The sequence below is a fragment of the Ursus arctos genome, unplaced genomic scaffold, assembly GCF_023065955.2.
Source record: "Ursus arctos isolate Adak ecotype North America unplaced genomic scaffold, UrsArc2.0 scaffold_12, whole genome shotgun sequence".
In the NCBI taxonomy this organism is placed as follows: domain Eukaryota; kingdom Metazoa; phylum Chordata; class Mammalia; order Carnivora; family Ursidae; genus Ursus; species Ursus arctos.
In genome coordinates this window covers 10495077-10517196 of record NW_026622786.1, presented here as the reverse complement: position 1 = coordinate 10517196, position 22120 = coordinate 10495077, and the positions used below count along the sequence as shown (strand labels likewise).

Genomic DNA, 22120 nt, shown 5'->3' with positions numbered 1-22120 from the left:
AAAGGCAACAAAAACCACATGACAAAACTTGTAGGACAGAGCAAAGAGAAATGCATAGCCCGAAATGTAATTATTCTTAAAAAAGTAAAATTAAAAACAAATAAGCTAAACTTTAAGTCCTGTAGTTAATAAAAGAATTACCCATTAACAAAAGTAAGTAGGGAGGAAAAGAATTCACATAATCCATAAAATAGAAAACAAAGAAATACAGGAAAACCACAAAATAAAAATTGAGTCTTTAAAAAAGAAAAAGAAACCTCTAGCATGACTGATAAGGTTGAAAAATAATCAATTAACGATATTAACAATGAAAAATAGGGCATAGAGCCAGAGCATGATTTTATAAAATCCTAAGAGAACAAGATGAACAAGTTTATTACAAAACCAAAAAAATCGATAAAATAGAAACATTTTTAGAAAAAAAAGTAATTTAAAAACAGCACTAAAAATATATGTAATTTATCTATCTATCTATCTATCTATCTATCTATCTATCTCTGTAATAAGGGGGTCGCCCTGCAAAACAAGCCAATCCAGATTTAAAGGAGACTTTTATCAAACATTTCAAACTCCTTTTAGGAAGCTGCTGTGAGCTTACTGCCAAATGCAGACAGGGACAGTAGGAAGAAAAGAAAACTACAGGCCCATCTCACTCTCTTAGACGTGAAAGCCTAAATAAAATATTAGTTGGTCACCTCTTGCGTCCACATTGTATTGGGGGTCGTGGCCGGGACAAGAGAATACTAGGCAGCTGTTAACACCAGGCTCAGGAGGTGCGGCAATGAGGGAACTTAAGGCAGGTGACCCCTCACTCGGCCCTGCCTCGTCTTCCTCCACCTTTCCCGCCTGGCAAATGCTGCCGACCCTTCAAACACCTTGGCATCCATTACGTCCTGTCCCATACCTTTACCTTTGCTCTTTTGCATTTCCTTTATACCTCCTATTTCTGTTTGCAAATGAATTTCGCGGCTTTGCAAGAATTTGTTTACCTGTGACCCCTACAAAGCTAGTACAGAGTAGGACTGCAAAGAAAGGCCGAGCAGCACTCTTCTCCGTAGGCTCTAGAACGCCCCCATTCCCGATTTGTGCAAAGGGACAAACAACGCTGAGCCGCCACCAGGTCGCCCGCTTATTGCGCCCCCCGCCCCAAGCAGGGCCCGGAGGCCGACTGGCTCCTGTTTCCGTGTTTCTCCATCGGCGAGGATGCCTCAGCCCGAGCCCACTTCCTCTTCCCTGGCCCTGTGAGCGGCACGCCCTGCAAGCTGTCTCCGACCCAGGTCCCCACCGGGAAGACCCGCGGCCGGGGCGGCTGGTGCCGCGCCCCGCGCCCCGCCCGCGCAGACGCGCAGCCCGGCCCGCCCGCTCCGGCTCCGCTCCCGCCCCCGCCCTTCCCCAGCCCCGGCCCCCGCTCCAGCTCCCGCTCCGCACCGCCGGGCCAAGCCGGGGCCGCCGGGCCAGGCCAGCCATGGAGGTGGAAGAGGCGTTCCAGGCGGTGGGGGAGATGGGCATCTACCAGATGTACTTGTGCTTCCTGCTGGCCGTGCTGCTGCAGGTGAGTCCCCCGCCGCCTCCTCCCGCGCCCCGCTTCCCGGCCTCCCGCGGACCATTCCCCCCGCCCCCCCGCCGCGAAGCCTGGCCAGCCGCCGCCGCGTCTCCCCAAACCCCGAGGCGCCGCGAGCCCCCAGCCCCGCAGGGCCGGCCTGGGCCGCGGCACGCCAAGGTCGCCCGCGGGCCTGGCCTGCGGTGCCCACCCCAGCCTTAGAGCCACCCCCGTGGGCGGTTCCGCCAGGCCCACCCTCCCCGCCACCTCGAGTGGGAGAAGCAGTGCGAGAAAGAGGGTGGGGATGTACTTCCGCCCTTGAGCTGGTGAATAAATGATGCCCAGTCCCGCGGTGCCCTGGGATACGCCGTGAATGCGCGAGGGAATTGTTTCTCACCTGTGGCTACGTCACCTTGGAATCTGGAGCACAGAGAGAGCCCTGGTCGCCGGCCCACGGAGGTCCGATCTAGAGCGGCCTCCTTCAGTTCTGGGTGTCCCCTTACCACCTTTTCCTGGATTCGAGGGGCCTCCTGTGTCAGATGCTTTCCGTGCAAGGCTTTCTCTCCCGTTTAAGTTCTGCTGGGTCATTCTGCTCAGAAGCCAGACTTGGGCGGAGACTTTCATAAGTTGAAAAATGCCGTCTACAACGTGTGGTTATAAAATGGAATCGTTTCTTCATTGTGCAGAATTCTCAGACTGCTTGCCCACCCAGCCTAAAAATGTGGGTTTGGTATGCTCGAGGTCACTATCGATACACTTTGCCAGGCAAGAGTTACTCCTCCTTTGCCAGCCTAAATGGCCCATTTAACATCAGTTACTGCTCCCAATATTCTAAAGTTGGTTCATTCACAAACTCTTTGTTAGTATCTACTGTGTGAGTCATTGCACTATTTCTTCAGTCCACACATATTTAATGAGTGCCTACTGTGTGCTCGGCAGGGGCTACAATGGCGGCCGAATCAAAGCCCCTTTCTGGTGAAGCTTGCCTTCTAGTGGGGATTGGGCTGAGGCAGGCAGACAGTTAAATTAAGTACAATGACCCTGTGATGATAATTATCCTAAGGAAAGTACAGGGCAGTCCTGAGTCTAATCACCACCAGTTGCTTAAACCTGGCATAAGGCAAGCGCTCAGCAGGCAGACAGGGGTGTGGAGGGCGGTACCCGTTGTCTTATTGATTCTGTTTTCCATTACAATGTTTGCAAGTTCAGTTGAGTTTCTCCCCAGCCAGAAGAGCTGTTCAGATGATGGACAGATAGATGATATCAGTCCTTCTAGCAAAGCAAGTTCTCAGTTCACAAACATGCAGTATTCTGAAGTCCCTTTAAATTCATTCCTTCAGCTTTAAATGTAATGTTTCTGTGGGGGGAAAGTATTTCCTAAAACAAAAGAGTATTTAACACAGAGAAAATAAAATTGTATCCATGATGCCTGATATTCATTTATAATACTTTTTCTTTGAGAAAATTCTTTTTCTTTCCTCTTCTAACGAAGAATTCCAGGCACGTGACTCCTTTTTCTGAGCAATGCCACCCCGCCCCCCATCCCTATACTCCACCTGCTGTTGTTATCTTCTTACAGGCCTGGCCAGGTGTCCACCTACGGAGAATAAGTTTATCTTGAGGGTGTGCAGCACTGAAAAGGCCACTGAGCTGGCTTCAGGACCTGTTGTTTCCCTCACTTTTCTTTATGGTTGACCCAGTTGGTTAGAATTTAGTACCAAAGAGCCCTAAGCGTGGGACCGTGACTGTTCACTGATGCCTGCCTGACATGTGGTCAGGATTTGCCATCAGAGAACTGGGTCTTAAGAGTGTTGGGAATCAGTGACTTCATCTTTAGGTGTGGGCTGGGAGGTGCCCTGTCGCTGTGTCTGTCCCAACAGAGTCGGTGCGTCAGTCCAAGTAGAAGTGAATCCTTCACCACGGTACCTGTTTCTGAGGACTTAACCACCCCGTTGAGATACATGATCCTCGTGGTCCTGGGGTCTCCCAACACTATCCTGGAAATGAGAGTGTGTCACCAAAGACCTCTCTACCAAGTCTCTTGTTGGAGATGGTTTCGGCTAGGGCTGGCCTGTGGGGTGGGAGTCCTGGGAGCCCCGTTACGCAGTTGTAACATGATGCTTTCATCATCTTGTGGAGGTTGCTTCTTCTAACAGAGGAAAAAGCAAGAAGCCCATTTCAGAGTAGGCTTAGGTGGGAGATCGATATTTGCTTTAAAACCCAAAGCCCTGGAGTGCCTGACTGGCTCCTTTGGTGGGACGTTGATCTTGGCGTTGTGAGTTTGAGCCCCATGTTGGGTGTCGACATGACTTTAAAAAAAAAATAAAGTCTTGGAAAAACATAAAAAATAAAAACCAAAGCCCCGGTCTCCCGTTGCCCAAGGAGCGTAGAGACCACCTGCGCAGCAGCCCTGCAGGGAGAGGGGGCCCTGCCAGACAGCGTTGCACATTGTGCATGGGACTGCCAGGGAGAGGGGCAGCCAGACAGCGGGCTGTGCTGCAGCACGAGCCTTTTCTGCATCTACGGGCTGGTAATGACCATCCCCAGCTGAGAAACACAAAACTAGAGGGACAGAGAGAGCAACTTTATATCCTTTTGCATTTTCTTCCTTCTGGGGCCATTAGTATTATTTTTAATGGTTTTAACTCCCTTTCCTTCGAACACATCCAAGTTCAAACTAAAAGGCCAAAACCATGTTACAAAGCCAACTCTAAAGGTCTTTAGGTTAACTGTTTTCTTGGATTATTGATACCATCACGTAGCTCATCAAAAGTTACCTCAATATGCGGTTTCCTTTAGGAGACTTCTCTTGACACTCTTTGCGGACACAGTCTTCGGAATCTCTGTAGCAGTCAACTTTCAGATACAAAAAGAACAGATGCAGATGTTGTAGATTTCTCTTCCTACGATAAGATGTAAATGCCCCTCATAATAGTGCTATGTAGTTTGAAAGTACATAAGCCAGAAGCTAAAGGAAAAGATGATTGCCTTATGTCAAAATAGTTGTCTTATGAACAAGCAGTAATATTTCGTTTTGCAGTTAGAAAAATTCTTACTCTCCAGATATATGTGCCCTCCCTTGGGTAAGAGCTATTTGTAGTATGTAAATATGATTAATTCTGTGTACTTTATTTCTGTTTCTATTTCCTGATAGTGATTCAGACTTCATGCCATCATCATTATTTGGTGTTCGCATATGTATATGTTTGTTTGTCAGGCTGTCTGGAGGAGAAGTGTTGGAATACAATTCTTTGTTTTTGGATCCCTTTAGACACAAAGTGAAAATGGATCCTACTTCTTTGTTCTAAGCCACAGACTCCGGCTCCTTCATTTTCTTAGGGATCACAAAGCACAGATTGTAGTATGATTTGCACAGGATTTAAAACACCTATTAGCCAACATGTAACCTGTAACAAGCATTAGTTTCACCAGCAAAATTGTGATGACATTGAGGACCCGAGCTTGAGGTATAGTCCTCTGGTGTTCCGGAATGCATTATTTTAACGTAAACTCTTAATAACCCCAACCTTATTTACCAGATCCTAGAGCTACCAGTGCATTCAAATCATTCACACAATAAATGTCTTTTCATGGTGACTTAGAAAGTGGGATGGTTGACCTGGGAGTGTTGCAGAACAGGAAAGTGCATGTGTCAACACATGAAAAGATGTTTACCTTCAGTGGTCATCTGGGACAGGCATATTAAAATGACTATGAAATATCATTTCACACTTATTAGATTAGCACACATTAAATAGTCTAACAGTACAGGTGGGATGAAAATGAGAAGTGGGAACTACTGGTTTAGAGAACTATTTGGCACTGGCTAGTACAATTAAAACCCAGCATTGGACTCCTAGGTGTGTGTCCTCCCAATATCTCTTGAACTTGTGCGTAAGGAGTTATATCTAGGATGCTTATTGCAGCACTGTTTGTAATAACAAAAATGAGTAGCCACCTAAATGACTCTCAAAAAGGTTCCAGGTCATTAAAATGCGGTATAAATTTGATAGAATATAACAGATGAAGTGAATGAACCAGATCTATAAACAGCTACAGGAATGAATTTCTAAAACACAATGTTAAATGAAAAAAAATAGCCAGCCTGGTGTATACAGTGTGACACATAACTTCGTAAAAATTTGTAAACACGTAGGAAACAATACCATATTTGGTTTATGAATGTATATGGACAGTGTAGGAGTATAAGCATATGGAGTAGAAGGCTCCATGCCCAGTTCAGGAGATTGGTTACCTCCAGGGGATGAAGGGACAGGTCGGAGTGGGAGGGCTGCAAAAGAGCTTTGCTCTGTATTCGTAATACTGTATTTTAAAAATCTGAAGCAAATATATTAAAATGAAACTAGTTCATTGTGATGGCGGGTTCATGAATTTTATTTTGTTTTGCTTCTCTGTGTTAAATGTTGAAAAAATACAAATGGGATATAGAAAAGATGTGCGTACTTAGAAGAAAATGCTACCGTTCACTCTATGAGACTAACCGTCCACTCTCCTATTGCTGTTTCTTTAACCAGTTAACGCTGTGAGTTGTGGTCTGTGAATTGAACGTTGAGGAGCATGTGGTAGAGGGAGTTTTGTTCAGGGTACTTTATTAAACTCTATAGAACACTGTCACGACGAATGTCTCCCGCCTGCTTGCATTTGCCTCCATGTCTTAATCTCCCCAGGAGATTCGTGGAAGGACTTCTCTGGGTGAGGTTTCTCTGAGGTGGTTCCAACCTCTCAACCATAAGCAAGTAATGAAGTGCCTACCGTACATATCAGTCAAGAGCTCACTGGGTTAGTCATTAAGACCAGCCCTTGTGCCTCGGGGTTTCTCACCACCACCGGGGGTTCAGCCATGATGGGAACACAGGGCCTTAGTAAGAGCTTCTGTCATGACTCCAGAACACGGGAGCATCTACCAGGGTTCTCTGCTAGTCTGAGCAGGTGTTTATGCTGCCCTTACCCTCAGATTTAGTTCTGTCTGCCTTCAGACAGTGGCCCTGAGTTAGGGTGATAATCCGGGGAACCTTTACTGGTGTTCTCCCATCACTTTAGGTGAGCGGGGCACCATAGTTCAGAGAGACCAGAGCTCCGCTTGTCCCCCAGTCTGTCCTCAGGAAAGCTGCTGTCTATAGACAGACACTGCCCCCTGGCGTAAAGCAGATGAAGTTGCAACTTGATCCGACCAGATTTCCATCCAGGGCGCTTATGGACATCCAGGGAGCCCCGGGGAGGTTTAGGGAGCTCCTCTGAGCCTCGGGCATCTCAAAATTGGGATGTGCCTTGGAAAGCAACCAGCTCAACACCTCTACAGCACCCAGGTCCCCAGCAGCATGCCTGGCAGGGCCACCCACAGCACAGCCACTTAGCATGTGCCCTGACAGAGAAGGTATTCGCTTAATGAGACAATACACACACACACACACACACACACACACACACACACACACACACACACAGTGTGTGAAGACAGACAGTGTGTGACAGAAAGAACGCTAGACTTGAATGCTGTGACCCTCTGCCGTGAGATGGCTGAGTGAGTTTCTGGAGGTGACCCCTCGGTCGTTACTGTGCTCTGGGAAATGGCTGGATCATGAAGGTTTAATTAATATGTTTTGCAAGTTCAGAATTTCTTAAAGTTGCCCAATGCCCGGTCGTTGGTTGGCATTGTGTCAGTGTCCCCGTGAGGTTTGCAGAATAGGAGCTTGGTTCATTACCACGGTCAGAGGCTGCCTTAGGAGGGAGCGCCAGCAAATCCCAAGACACACACAGCTCAGGCTTTCTCCACAGTGTCCAAGCGGAAGACATCTCTCCCCCACTTCCAGAAATACCCTCTCACTGTTGTTCTTGATTCTATATTACTCCATCAGTCATTTCTATTCTTTTCTTTTTAACATATTTTGTTAGTGAACATACAGAGCAGTATTGGTTCCTGGAGTAGAATTCAGTGATTCATCACTTACACACAACACCTGCTTATCACAAATGCTCTCTCGTTATTTCTAATCTTCTATCTTTCTGCATTCTCTGATGTCCCAAAGAATGGCTTGCATGGTAGAGTTAGGTGGCATATGGAAATAGTATTAAATAGCATTAGCTTATAAAGTGAGAGGGTCAGTCCCTCTTCCGTTCTTCCTTAATCTGTCTTTTGTCTAAGAAGAAAATCTCCTGCGATGCTAGCACTTCTCAAAACATTTGCAAATATTTCTGTTGTCACAAAGGGAATGAACTAGAAGTAAGAACCAAAGAAGGCTCAGACTTCGGCAGAAAACATTGCCTCGTTGGAATGTAATGACATTTTTCTGTTTTTATTGTATTTATTATTCATTTTCTTTTAAAGCTTCTTTTTAAATTATGAAACATTTCCAATGAAATACAGGAAATAATGTCACAAACACACGTGTACCTACTTCCAGATTTGGTAAGTGCTGATATTGTGCCATATTTGTTCAAGGTGGTGTCAGTCACAGTTCAACCGGAGAGGCAGGAAGCAGAACTCCTGGGACGGGGACCCACATGTGTGTGTATGTGTGTGTGGAGCATATATATTTATATGTATATGATTATACCTGTAGTCAGTGAATAATTTATTACAGAGATTTGACCATATGCAATTGTGGGAGCTGGCTGTAAGGCTGCTGTCTTCATGTCTGCTGTTGGAGCTTGAAGTCTGCAGGGAAGGCAGTCTGGAAGAAAAACTATGATCTGGAAGCCATGAGAAATGACCGGGATCTGTGTCGTTCTCTGCCTCGAGCCTTGATGAAGCAACTGCTTTTCATCATGGAACGAAACGCACACCTGGCCCAGGAGTCAGAGATGCTGAGGGAGGGTCCAGGGGAACGTGGCTCAGTTACAGGCCCAACTGCCCTGCTGCACCAACAAAGTGAGCCAGCAAAGAAGCGGCCATATATGTGAGGCACGGGAGCACCTGCCCCAGCCTTCTGAGCACAAAAAACAAGATGGCTACTCCTTTGCTTTCGTCCTTCCGCCCTACCCCCCAAATCTTGCTTGAAAATCTCTCTTGTGGCCCACCTTAAAAAAAAACATACTAGCCAATACTTGGCATTATGATATGGTGTTTATTTTCATAGCTCAATCTGGCTGGTCATATCTCTATTGATATAAAATTGTATTCCTCAGCAAATTTACTTAAGTTAAAAAATTTGGATCAATTTTGCAAATGACATATCTGATAAAGGGCTAGTATCCAAAATATATAAAGAACTTATAAAACTCAACACCCCAAAAATGAATAATCCAATTTAAAAATGGGCAGAAGACATAAATAGACATTTTTCCAAAGAAGACAGACAGATGGTCAACAGACACATGAAAAGATGCTCATCCTCATTCATTATCAGGTGAATACAAATCAGAACCACAACGAGATACCACCTCACACCTGTCAGAATGGCTAGGATCAAAAAGACAAGAAACAACAGGTGTTGGCAAGGATATGGTGAAAGGGGAACCCTCTTGCACTGTTCATGGGAATGCAAACTGGTGCAGCCACTCTGGAAACAGTATGGAGCTTCCTCAAACAGTTAAAAATAGAACTAACCTATGATCTGGCAATCGCACTAGTAGGTATTTACCTGATTTATCCCTAATTCAAAGGGATACATGCACCTCAATGTTGATAGCACCATTATCTACAATAGCCAAACTGTGGAAACAGTCCAAGTGTCCATCAGTTGATGAATGGATAAAGAAGATGTGGTATATATATACAATGGAATATTACTCAGCCATAAAAAGAATGAAATCTTGCCATTTGCAATGACATGTATGGAGCTAGCGAGTATTAAGCAAAATAAATCAGTCAGAGAAAGACAAATACCATATAATTTCACTCATGTGAAATTAAACAAAACCAATGAGTAAAGGGAAAAAATGAGGCAAACCAAGAAACAGACTCCTAACTATAGAAAACACACTGACGGTTACCAGAGGAGTTGGGGGGGGGGGGTGGTGGGTGAAATAGGTGATGGGGACTAAGGAGGGCACTTGTTATGATGAACACCAGGTGATGTATGGAAGTGTTGAATCACTACATTGTACACCGGAAACTAATATTACAGCATAAATTAACTAACTGGAATTTAAATAAAAACTCAAAAAATTTGAAACGATTTAAAAGACTATTAAGTAAATAATAGAAAACAGAAAATGAGCACATAAAACTCTTGCAGGGGGTATCCAGATGACCAAAGTTTGGGAAAAGCTGAGCTAGCCCTGTAATACTTCTTCAGAGAACGCTAAAAATGTGTTCTTTGCTTTCCCGACTCTGATTGGCCTATTATTATTAATTTTTTTTTGGCCTAAAAATCCCTTCCCCTGATTTTGGTTCTGATTAACCTACTACCTCGCTCAGGTGTCACATTTGCAACCTTTTCCTTATTCTCCCCGTTGGAATTCCCATCCACTTTGTGTTCTCATTAACCTCATTTCTACCATGGCAAACACCGCATTTGTCAAAATCGGCCTTGTGTTATAGCTTTGTGTGTATTTGTTGTCCTCACTTGAATGTATTTGCCTGAAAGGAAGTACTTGTTTCTTATCCATCCTTGTTATCGCCTGATAACAGGCATGTTGCAAAGGGCTGGTACTCGCTCAAATTTTTTAAGAATGAAGTGGAAGTAACAGAAGGAAGTGGTCAGGTGGTGGTATTCCCATTTTATTTGGGAGAAAGATTGAGAGGGGGGGGAAACAGATGCAGGTTAAATCACTGTTTACCCAAATGCTTAATTTGTCCAAAGTCTTAATTAGTGCTTGGAACCAGGATTAGGTCCCGGAATTACTGGGTTGTCATCCATCATCATCTTTTTTTTCCCCCTGCACCATTCTGCAAGGAATTAGTTAACAAAATGTATCATAGGCTGTTCTGTATACAGCGATGTGTCGGGTTTACTTGGAAGGATATAGAAATGTCAATTAGGGTTTCTTTCCTTCAGGAGAGAATCATTAACAGCTTAGCATTTCACTATATCTGCCCTGTTAAATAATACAAAATAACATTTCCCCAGTAATAGTGTAGCCACCGAATGGAAGCTTTGGAAACTAAGAAGGGCGCCATCAGTGTGGTCTGGAGTGGTTTGTGGAAGACTTTGGAAAGGCTGAGCTTGAGCTGAACTTTGGAGCTTGGGTTTAAAGAGAAGTGGAAAGTCATTTCAGATGGAAAACCATACAATTGGAAAAAAATATGTAAAACAGAGAACAGATTGTGCCCTTGCTGCCCAAAGTGTGACCCAGCCCAGCAGTCTTGAGCTCATGAGAGCTTGCTCTCGAGATGTGGAACCAGCTCTCCCCCAGGCCTGTGGGATCAGACCCTGCCCAGTAACGTTTGGGAAGCCCTGTTAGATCCCATTTGTGTGGGGCTGTACAGTTTGCGGTTGGCTAAAGCAGCATCCCGTTTGAACCTCAGAATAGGTTGATTAGATATGAATGAATTAGATGAAGAGGTGGACTACTAGTTTTCAATCTCACTGAAAGAAAACATGAAGTTTGGAGAGGCTTTGACTCGCTGAAAGTTTGCTAGAGCTGAGGGTCTAACTCAGGTATGCAGAGTCCGTATGCTTTTCACACCACATGATGAGAAGTCACATTTGGGGATCTAAGTGGGCTCGTACAGAAAGCTTGAACGTGGCTTAGGTAGCAGTTGGGCCATGCAGTGGAGACCTGGACTGCTAGGACATTTATCGCTAGGGTATTTATGCTGGGACATAGCCATTAATATGTTTGGGCCAGAAGAACTTCATGAGGAGGGCCTCAGGGAGACCTAGCCGGTGGCACCACGTGGATGAATTAGAGTTGGGAAGAAACAGGACTCGAGACTCCAGTTACGTAGGACATAAAGACTACATATTTTAAATAAATATAAGTGGTATCAGTCAGTCACCCAACAAATATTTATTGAATACCCAGTTTGTGCTGGGCACGGGCGTTTGGCTCTGTCGTCCATGATATGCTTGCTCATGTCATGCTACTGGTTGAGTCAATGACCTAACTGAGTCCTAAGTGCAGAAAAGATTAACAGTAATGACAACAATAGAGTCATCTTTGATTTTTCTAGGTTTTTTGTTTTTGTTTTTTTTTGTTTTTCTTCTGAGAGAAGCTCTGGCCTCAAAGTTAAGCGACTTCCATTCTCATCCTGGTTTTGCTATTAGTGTCATACGTGACCTTGAACGATTCACTTAATTGCTCTGTTGCCCATTTTTCCTGCTTAAAACATCAACGTCATACTTACCATGACTTCACAGCACAAGATGTTGTGATGAGATCATTTATGGGGGACATTTTTGGTTTCTAGACTATCATAAAAGCTTATAATGCTGTCGATATAAAATCATTTTTAAAACCTTCACTTTTTGCAACTTCAAAAATTTCAGTCCCCTGGTGCACGTTAGTCACTTTTCTAATTATAATGACATTGAAAGGGGAGAAGAAGTGCAGCCATCTGTGGTACTTGTTCTTCCCTGGAGGTAGCATTGGAGAAGATAATGGTCTATTTGCCACATTGTGGGCCCCACTCCGAAGGCGCGTGGATGGTGGTTTCTGATTGTGGCTTTAAGGCCCATCTGCTGATGGGTGCGATCATTAGACAGGAATATGTGGGCGAATGTGTGCGCGGTAGTTGCAGAATGGTAGAGACACGATCGAGAGAATATTTGGACTCTGGGGGAGAGAAGCATGTGGCATCATAGAGTTCCGAACTGCCTGTGTCTGACCCCTCTGGTGACATAAAGCCATGGCCCCGGGCGTGCAGTTGAGGTCCCTGGGTGGACATGTGTGCGCGCAGGGGTGGGGTGGGCACTGGAAACATTGTAAGGGTGGGAGGAGGGCGGAGAAGATGAGAAGGTGGAAGTGCTTTTTGAGTCTCCAGGTTGCTAGGGATAATGCTGATGAACTAGGTTTCACCGCTCTCTTCTGTGAATTAGGGTATATATCAGCATCCCCTCTTTGTATCTGAACTGCTTTTTTTAATTTTTAAATTTAAAATTTTAATTCTACTATAGTGAGCATATGATGTAATATTAGTTTTGAGTGTACAATATAGTGACTCGGCACTTCCATACAACACCCAGTGCTCATCACAAGCGCCCTTCGTCATTCCCATCACCTGTTTCACCCATCCCCCCACCCACCTCCCCTCTGGTAACCATCAGTGTGTTCTCTGTAGTTAAGAGTCCGTTTCTTGGTTTGTCTCCTTCTCTTTTTTTTTCTTTACTCATTTGTTTTCTTTCTTAAATTCCACATATGAGCGACATATGTATTTGTCTTTCTCTGACTTATTTCACTTAGCATTACACTCTAGCTCCATCCATGTTATTGCAAATGGCCAGATTTCATTCGTTTTTATGGCCGAGTAATATTCCAGTGTGTGTGTGTGTGTATACCACATCTTCTTTATCCATTCATCTGTCAGTGGACACGTGGGCTGCTTCCAGAGTTTGGCCAATGTAGGTAATGCTGCTATAAACATTGGGTGTGTGTAGTTTCTGAACTACTTTATACACATCGTAGCTATTGCTGAGAATGGTGGTTTCCATGAGAAAACACACTTCAGATTAGAGGTCCCTTTGAGCATTGCCTCTCTCACCTAGAATGTGGCTTATCTTAGTACAATCCAGATAAAAATATGATGTGTGAACATATTTCCGGCAAGCACTTAGAGCAGTTCCTGGCGCATAATTAGCATTAGAGAAGTGTTGTTATTAGCATTCCATCCTGGTCATTTATTCATTCATTCATTCACTTGAGTGTGTGCTATCCCGTATCAAGGTCCTGAGGTGTTCGCTTTGGATGCCCAGGGCTGGATCATACAAAGAGCCTATCCTCAGGGACGGATTTTTTCGGTAGGAAAAAGAAGATGAGCAAACACATAAATATATAATGGAGTGAAGAAAGGGATATGTCTCTAACAAAGGTCTAGGCTGGAACTTTTGGGGGGTAGGCAGAAGCAGGAGAGGGCTTCTGGAGGGTTGGGGAGGAAGGCGAGGTGGGAGGAGGTGGTACCCGAGTTGCCTCTGGGAAGATGGGAAAGGTTCAAAGACTGCTGAACCCGGTGAAGTGCTTTCCAGGTGAAGCGAATGGTAGGAACAAAAGCAGAAAATAGCATATTTAGAGAGAAAATATAACTAGTTTGCTTCGCCCGATTGAAGGCTGTGTTTTGAACATGTGTTTTGCCTCATCTCCAGAGTTCCCTTGCCCCCTATTTTCATTTCTTTACCCATCAATTAAGTCCAGCAGATTGTAATAAGGAGGGACAGTTACTAAAACGATGCAAGCAGCTTTGTAATTACAGTGGCTGCTAAATGTGTAATCTATTTGTTCCTGTAATTATTAAGGTTTCTATTTTTATAAACTGCCTCTTGTTCTAAAACTTCCTTAATAGTATGCAAATTAGGGGCCAGGAAGCAGTAGAAATCCAGAAACATGATTTCCTTTGCCTTCTACAATAGATCAGCCACGCAGACTGACGCGTGGTGGCGTGGTACCTCTCGAGAGGCCCACCGTCACTCCCCTCAAAATAAATTGGGGCTGCCTTCCATCCTCGCAGCCTTTCCCAGAGTGCAAAAATCACATCTTGGGTTTTACATTAGCTTTCTGCTATGACACACACAGTGTCATGACTTCTTTTCTCTTTCCTTGACAGTAATTCCATCATCTGCTTGTGATAAATCACTCTGCCTTTGACGGTTTAGCTTATGCACTTAGCAGCTGAATATGCCCCTACAGGGGGGTGCGGAAGCAGCCCGGGGTTCCCTGATGGATGGAGCTGAAGCGGTCGGCAAGTCTCCACCCCTTCGTGCCTCAGTCAATGCATCCATCCACTGGGGGTGTTGCTATATGCTGTGGAGAAGTCACAGCCTTGTATTTTGTAAACACTTGTTCTGCTTAAAGGTATTTTAAGATACCAGGTTCTAAGTTAATAGGGGTAATTTCTTAAAATAAGATTGTCTCACTAAGGGAGATAGTTCTCACTGGAACAGATGAATTCTGTGTTTTCCTAATGCATTTGAAGCTTGAAATAATCATCCAACAACGAGAACTAATATAAATGGAAATTCATAGCATAAAAAGGCTACATAGGGCTCAACAGCTTATAAACCTGATTGTGAATAGCTATAAGGCCCAGAACAATCAGAGACAAATGGCATATGTGCTCAATAAATATTTCTTGAATTTTTTTCCCCTTGGGAGAACAACTATGTTTAGATTAAACAATGATTAAGTAGGGCTAATGTTATAAAGTGAGTATCTATTACTAGGATTTTGAATTTCTTTACATCTTATAATTGTGTACTATGTTTTAAAATAGTACCTACTCAAGTACTTATTATGATTACCTGCTTTATTAAATACTTAATAAAGTACTTTGGTTAGTGCTCACTCTTTCTCTATGTTATCTATCTATCTATCTATCTATATATATATATATATATATATACTCTCTATATTTTTTCTCTCCATATATACACATCGTACATACTCTATGTGATTATGTATATACTCTGTATATTCTTTTACTGTGTATATAAAAATATCCTGTCTCTATATATGCTATTTTCTGAGACATTTGACTATGCCACAAAAGGTTTAGTTTAGATTGTGAATCCAGGGCCAAGATACTCTGGGGCCCTGGTGCCTGATTATCTGAACGGAGGGTGTAGCGTTGAGGGGAAATAGCTGGAATGTCAGTCTTCCACATCAGAGCCAGTAATATCCCGCCCCCCCATCCTCCGCCATGGTTGAACCATCCATGTGCAATTTCCTGAGCATCAGCGTATCTCAAATGTAGGAGATCCCCCTGGAAAAAGCCCTAGGGTGCTTTTCAAGGGGGATTGCTGATGACTCTGTCGGTGGTAGATGGGCAAGCTTCTTTTTCACATTTCTCTCCTTTGCTTTGATGCGTCTGGTTTTCGGTAGCTCAGAGAAACACAAAAAGCAGGAAACTGATCTTGTGAGGCTTGTACCCTTGCTGATTGTGACTCCAACGCGGATGGGTTTGTGTGTTTGCTCCCTCAGCTGTACGTGGCCACGGAGGCCATCCTCATTGCCCTGGTGGGGGCCACGCCCTCGTACCACTGGGACCTGGCGGAGCTCCTGCCCAATCAGAGCCACGGCAACCGGTCAGCGGGGGACGAGCGCGCCCTTGGGGACTGGCTGCTGACCGCCAACGGCAGCGAGGTCCGGAAGCACGTGCACTTCAGCGGCAGCTTCACCTCCATCGCCTCTGAGGTAAGGTGACGAGTGGCCGCCGGGGAAACGAAGGCAGGCTGTCCTGACCACGAGATGAACGTTTCTCCTGGTCCCCATGGAACCGCATGCCTGTCTTGTAGATTTCAATGTCCGCCCCGTCTTCAAGTAGCTGTCTAGTAAATTTGGGAGTTACAGGAGACTATCCCGTGAAGACACATTCTTTTTCCTTCTTGTACAAACAGGAAAAGTGTGAACCTTCCCAAACTGGTCAGTTGAAGTAAGATATAAACTCCAGAAGAGCCACATTTCAGTTAGAGCGTCCCTTGAAAAAGTGAAATAAAACTTTTATTTTTTTCTTACCTACCCCCAAATTAACAAAGTCAAGAGAGAGAAATGTGATGACCGTCTGCAACACCCACAGTTCATGTTTTGGTCCAGTCCTATGTGTAGACCCCATGGGGCCCCTTGACTGTACAACACAGGATACAGATGGTACCGCCTCGTGGGGGCAGGAAGCCTTACTCTGAAGGGGGATTTGTGGTCACCATGGTTCTGGTAAGGACAGCGCCTTCTGAGCCAGCCTGAGGGAAATAAGCTGAGGATGGGCAGTCCGGTGAAGAGAAACCCTGGGCTCAGAGGGGCTCATGTGCAGGTGGCCGGCAAGTGTATTGGTTGTTAAAAAGTTGGAATACTCAGTCCTTTGCGTGCTCCCCACAAGCTCTCCGTTTGCCCACTGCCACCCTGGCCCAGCCCTTGGCCCCACTGATCCAGTGGGCTTAATGCCTGGTGTGCAGAGGGCCTCCAGGACACTTTCCAGCTCTCAGTGCTGACCACCATGCTGGTTAGCTCCGCCCGCATCCATTTGGCTGCTCCCCTGCAGGGCTCCCAGAGTGCTTGCCAGACACTCTGCCTGCATCCCACGTCCACCCTCCTCTCTGCATGTTTGCACATATGTCTTGTGTGTGTGTACATGGGTGTGCATGTGTGTGTGTGTGTGTGTGTGTGTGTCTGGGCATATGTGTGTCTTTTGTGTATTTGTGTCTGCAGTATTTGCCTGGCCTTTCTGCAAGAGTTTCCATTTGAAGGAATAATTACTGAATTAATTTTTCGAGCTACTGCCTAGGTGGTATTTGTCCAGGACAACAATCCAGGCATGTCATCCCTTACTCAGGACCTCCAGTGATTCTCCCACTGCACGCAGGAAGCAGTGAAACCCATTCCATTGCAGGTGGTACATTCAAGGCCCTTTTCCCTCCACAGTCTGGTCCAGCCCCGTCTGCACTCCCTCTGCCTCCCATTTCCCACGCAGGCCCTGAGCGCTCGGCCTACCTGTCACCTCAGTAGGTAACTAACCTTGGAATGCCCTCACTCACCCTTGCGTCCACGGGGTGAAATCCTTACCTACCCTCTACCGCTCACCTTGACCATCACCTCCCCTGTGAAGTCCTTCCCAACCCACCCCCCGGAAGAAGTAAATATGCTTGTTTCCGCTCCAGTAACATTTTGTTCGCACTTACGTTACACACTGTACTTTGTGGTTCAACTCTAAGGTCCCTTGAAGTCAGAAACCACGATTTGGTCATCTTTGTAGTTCTGCGGCCTAGAGCAACAACCACCATCACTGCGAGTGCTAACCAGGCACCACCACCACTAACCTATTGAAGCAGCGAGTAGCAGTGTGGACGGTGACCACCTGCCAGGCGTCCAGATATCTTACAGCCCTGAACTCGTTTAGCGTTCAAGATAATTTTATGAGAACATTATTTCCCCCATTTTACAGATGAAGAAATTGAGACTTCTTGAGGTCAGGTCAGCTTATAGGGGCTCTTTGCCCCAGATTTGTCTGAATTCAGAGGCCTATGCTCTTAATTATTGTGCTTTTCAGGAACCCATCCAATCCAAATGGGTATGCACATCTCTCAGTTCCTTTCGATAGGTAACAGTAGCCAAAGAACTTAATTTTTTTTTAATTTGGAAATAATTTCCAACTCACAGAAATTTCAACACTCATATAGAGAATACCCTTATATCCCATAATTTCATCTATCATTACCATCCCAATTTTTTCTAAGCCTTTTGAAAGTTCTATATAAGTACTGTTGTTCTTTTATGCCCAAATACTTCAGTGTGTATTTCCTAAAAATAAGGGCATTTTCTTATGTAACCATAGTACAATTATCAACTTCAAGACATTTAACATTGATTCTATAGTTACATAGACCACCCATACCCAGTTTTGTCACTTGACCCAGTATGGTCCTTGATAGCAGTGGTTCCCCCATTTTATACTCAATTCCATTTTAAGGTCACAGGTTACATTTAGTTGTCATGATTCTTAGGGTCTTTTCACCTTCAGACTTTTCCTCTTATGAAATTGATATCTTTGAAGAAGACCTACCCCTTCTCTTTTTAAAAATAAGAGTGTTTTTTATCTCAGGCCTGATGATTTCTCATTAAGGTTGTGTATCCGGAGTCGGCATAGTAGTAAGTAATGTCGTGTCCTTCTGGGTCACATCTGGGCATGCACTATCCATCTGCCCCTTTTCAGTGATAATTCTGATCATCACCTCCAGGGATTGCTTGATTTCTCCCCTGTACAGTTAATATTCTTTTCATTTCAAGGAATAAGTGATCTGTGGAGAATCATTTTAAGATTATGCAAATTTACTATTCCGTATCAGAACCTCCCACCCCAAATTTAGCATTTCTGGATGATTCTTTTGTAAGCCAAGCTAGGCTATGGTGGTTTCTTCACTCTAGCACTTCCTCCATATTTACCAGTTGGCATTCTGCCTTTTTGCTTTTTGAGGTGCAATTGACAGATAACATTGTATCACTATCAGGTATACAACATGCTCCATATTTGTATCCACTGTGAAATGATCACCACTGTAGGTCTGGTTAACAGCCAGCACCGTACATAGTTACAACATTTTTTCTTGCGATGAGAACTTTTAGAATGTACTCTCTTAGCCTCTTAGCATCCTTCAAATCTGCAATCACAGTACTAGTAACTGTAGTCACCATGCTGCACATTACATCCCTGGGACTTATTTATTTTATAACCAAAAGTTTGTACCTTTTGACCTCCTTGACCTATTTTAGCCACCCCCCCGCCAGCCCCACTTCTGGCAACCACTAATCTGTTCTCTGTATCTATAAGCTTTTTTTTTTTTTTTTAAGATTTCCATGGCATTTTCCTTTCAGCTGTAAGCAAAAGCCCTTTCTTCTTCTTCCTTGTCTGTCTGTATGCCTGCCTGTCTATCTATATCTATCTACTTATCTACCTACTTACCTACCTATGTATCTATTATTATGTACTCATGGATTCCTATTCTTTTCAATTATTTATAATTGTTTACAGTCTTTAATTATTTTGGTGCTCAAATTATCCCCAGGTTACCAGTGGGAACTTCTTCAAGCTGGCTTTTGTGTCCTTTTATTTTAAATAAAAGTTTTTACTTTGAGATAATTGTAGATTTACATGCAGTTGCAGGAAATGATACAGAGAAATTTTGTGAATCTTTATCCAGTTTCTCCCAATGGCATCTTGCAAAAGCATAGTATCATATCACAGCCAGAATAATGACATTGATATGGCTAAGACACAGAACATTTCCATCACCACAGGGGTCCCTCGTGTGTGTGTGTGTGTGTGTGTGTGTGTGTGTGTGTGTGTGTGTAGCCACAACCACTTCCCTTCCCAACCCATCCCAAATCCCTGGTGACCACTAATCTGTTCTCCTTTACTTGTGTCATTTCAAGAATGTTATAAAAATGGAATCATATTGTAGGTAGCCTTTTGGGATTGACTTTTCTCACTCAGCATGATTCTGTGCAGTCTCATCTAGGTTTAGTTGTATTACTTTAGTTATATAATAAGTTCTGGAACTGGGGCGCCTGGGTGGCTCAGTCGTTAAGTGTCTGCCTTCGGCTCAGGGTGTGATCCCAGGGTCCTGGATCGAGTCCCACATCGGGCTCCCTGCTCTGCTGGGAGCCTGCTTCTTCCTCTCCCACTGCCCTTGCTTGTGTTCCCTCTCTCACTGGCTGTCTCTCTCTCTGTCAAATAAATAAATAAAATCTTTGAAAAAAAAAAAAAGAAAACTCAAGAGAAGCAAGTCTGTTGTATTTACCCCAACTTTTTCTTATAGTGTTCTTTTTTCCTTCCTGATGTTCCAAGGTCCCTTTTTTATGTTTTCTCTCTTTTTTAGAGAGCTTCCATTAGCCACTGTTTTAGGGTAGTTTTGATGGTGACACGTTCTCTTAATTTTCCTTCATCTGAGAATATCTTGATTTCTCCTTCATCTCTTGTTTTCCCTCATAATAAAATTCTTGGCTGACAGTTCATTTCCTTCAGCATTTAAAAACTCCTGTGCCACTTTCTTCTGGCCTCCATGGTTTCTGATGAGAAATATGCTGTAATTTGGATTGTCTTTTTCCTATAAGGAAGGTCTCATTTCCCTCTTGCTACTTTCAAGATTTTTTAGTGTTTTAGTTGCCAGTGTTTGGAAGTTAGACTGTGATGTTTCTTGGTGTGGATTTCTTCAAGTTTAGCCTCTTTGAGATTTACTGAGCTTCTTGAATCTGTAGGTTTATGGCTCTTGACAAATTGAGAAATTGTCAGCTATTATTTATTCAAGTACTCTTTTTTTTAGCCTATCCCCTTTTCTCTTTTCCTTGCAGAACTCCAATGACAGAAATATTAGTTCTTTTGTTATAGCCCCATAGATCTCTGAAGCTTTGTTTATTTTCCTCTGTCTGGTTTATCTTTGTATTCATATTGGATATTTTCTGTTGTTTTTTCCCCCAAGTTTATTGATTCTTTCATCTGTCCCTTTGATTCTGCTGTTGAACCTACTCGTCATATATTTTTTTAGTTCTGAACTTTTTATTTTGTTCTTTTTAAATACATTCTCTTTATTTGGTGAGACTTTCCGTATTTTCACTGAGTCTATTTTGTCATCTGTTTCGAGCATGTTCATAGGTGCTCGTTGAAGCACTGCTGTGATGGCAGCTTTAACATCTTTCTCAGATAGTTCTAACATCTCTGTCATCTCGGCAGTCTTTTATTCATTCAACTTGAAATTTTCCTCGTTGTTGGCATCACAAATTATTTTTGTTTGAAACCTGAAGTTACAGGGATTATGTTTAGAGGTTCTGGGTCTTAGTTAAATCTTCTGTTTTAGCTGACTTTCTTGGACCCAGCTCTGACACAAGAAGAGGGGAGAGGTGCTCATTACTACCTCGTGGTGGTGGAAATCCAGTCTCCCTATGTGCTCGCGCTGACACCAGTGGCAGTGGCGGTGATGGTATGGAGGGTTCCTCCCTGCAGACGACAGTAATGAGAGTGCTGGCTCCCTGCTTGTCTTTTTCTGACACATCCAAATGGAGTGAAGTGGGGTGACTTGTTACTGTCTAGCCAGGGGTGGGAGTGGGGGGTGGATATTTAGGTTCCCCACTTAGCCTTTGTTCCTGTGGATGGAGTTGGAGACATCGCTTTTGTTTTTGTCTTTTTGTTTTGTGGTGGTGCATGGCTGGAGTAAAGCAGTTCTTGTCTAAAAATGTTCTGTCCTGGGGCACCTGGGTGGCTCAGTTGTTAAGCATCTGCCTTCGGCTCAGGGAGTGATCCCAGGGTCCTGGGATCGAGCCCTGCATCGGGCTCCCTGCTCCTCTGGGAGCCTGCTTCTTCCTCTCCCACTCCCCCTGCTTGTGTTCCCTCTCTCGCTGGCTGTCTCTCTCTCTCTCTGCCAAATAAATAAATAAAATCTTTAAAAATTAATTAATTAATTAATTAATTAATTAATTAAAAATAAATAAATAAATAAAAATGTTCTGTCCTGCTGGGCTGCCCCTTGCCTGGGCCATTGGCTGGAGATAGCAGGCTTGGTTGGGGTTTCTTTTGTCATTCCTCTTGGCATTTCTGAGTTGCTGCCGTCTCCAGCACCCAATCTCGGGTATGTGAGGCAAAGAGAAACCCAGGGACTCACCGCCGGGTCATTCCTTGGGTCCCAGGGTCGTAGCTGGTCTTCTCTCCATCTTTAAGGGTTGTCTTATGTTTGTTTCATATGTGATGCCCAGGGTTTTTAGTAGTATGTAGTGGGAGAAACAGGGAAAAATACACTTATTCCATTTTCCTGGAGCTGAAAGTCCTTTTGATGTGCCCATCACTTTGGGGTTTTTTTGAGCACTTAAAAATTTTTTGGCATAACAAGATATTCCAGATTCATCTTTCACCTCCCCCTACTCCAACTGTGGAATTAGCCATTTCTCCAAAAGGCACTTGTTCTGTTTATTACCCCCATAGGATTTTGCAATGGGTGAGAGCCATAAGTCTGCACTCCAACAAATCCATTACCACATTACAATGAAAGT

At 44.1% G+C, this 22120-nt stretch overlaps 1 protein-coding gene across 1 annotated transcript in view; it reads left to right on the top strand.

Annotated features, from left to right (window-relative positions):
• The first annotated feature begins 1428 nt into the window (after positions 1–1428).
• The window catches only part of SLC22A15 (solute carrier family 22 member 15), a 75853-nt gene continuing 55161 nt past the window's right edge, over positions 1429–22120 (top strand). Inside the window, exons 1-2 of the mRNA XM_048220555.2 lie at positions 1429–1552; positions 15575–15787. Coding sequence (XP_048076512.2) covers positions 1466–1552; positions 15575–15787 — 300 coding nt within the window. The 5' untranslated portion in view covers positions 1429–1465. The remainder of the gene's footprint in view (positions 1553–15574; positions 15788–22120) is intronic.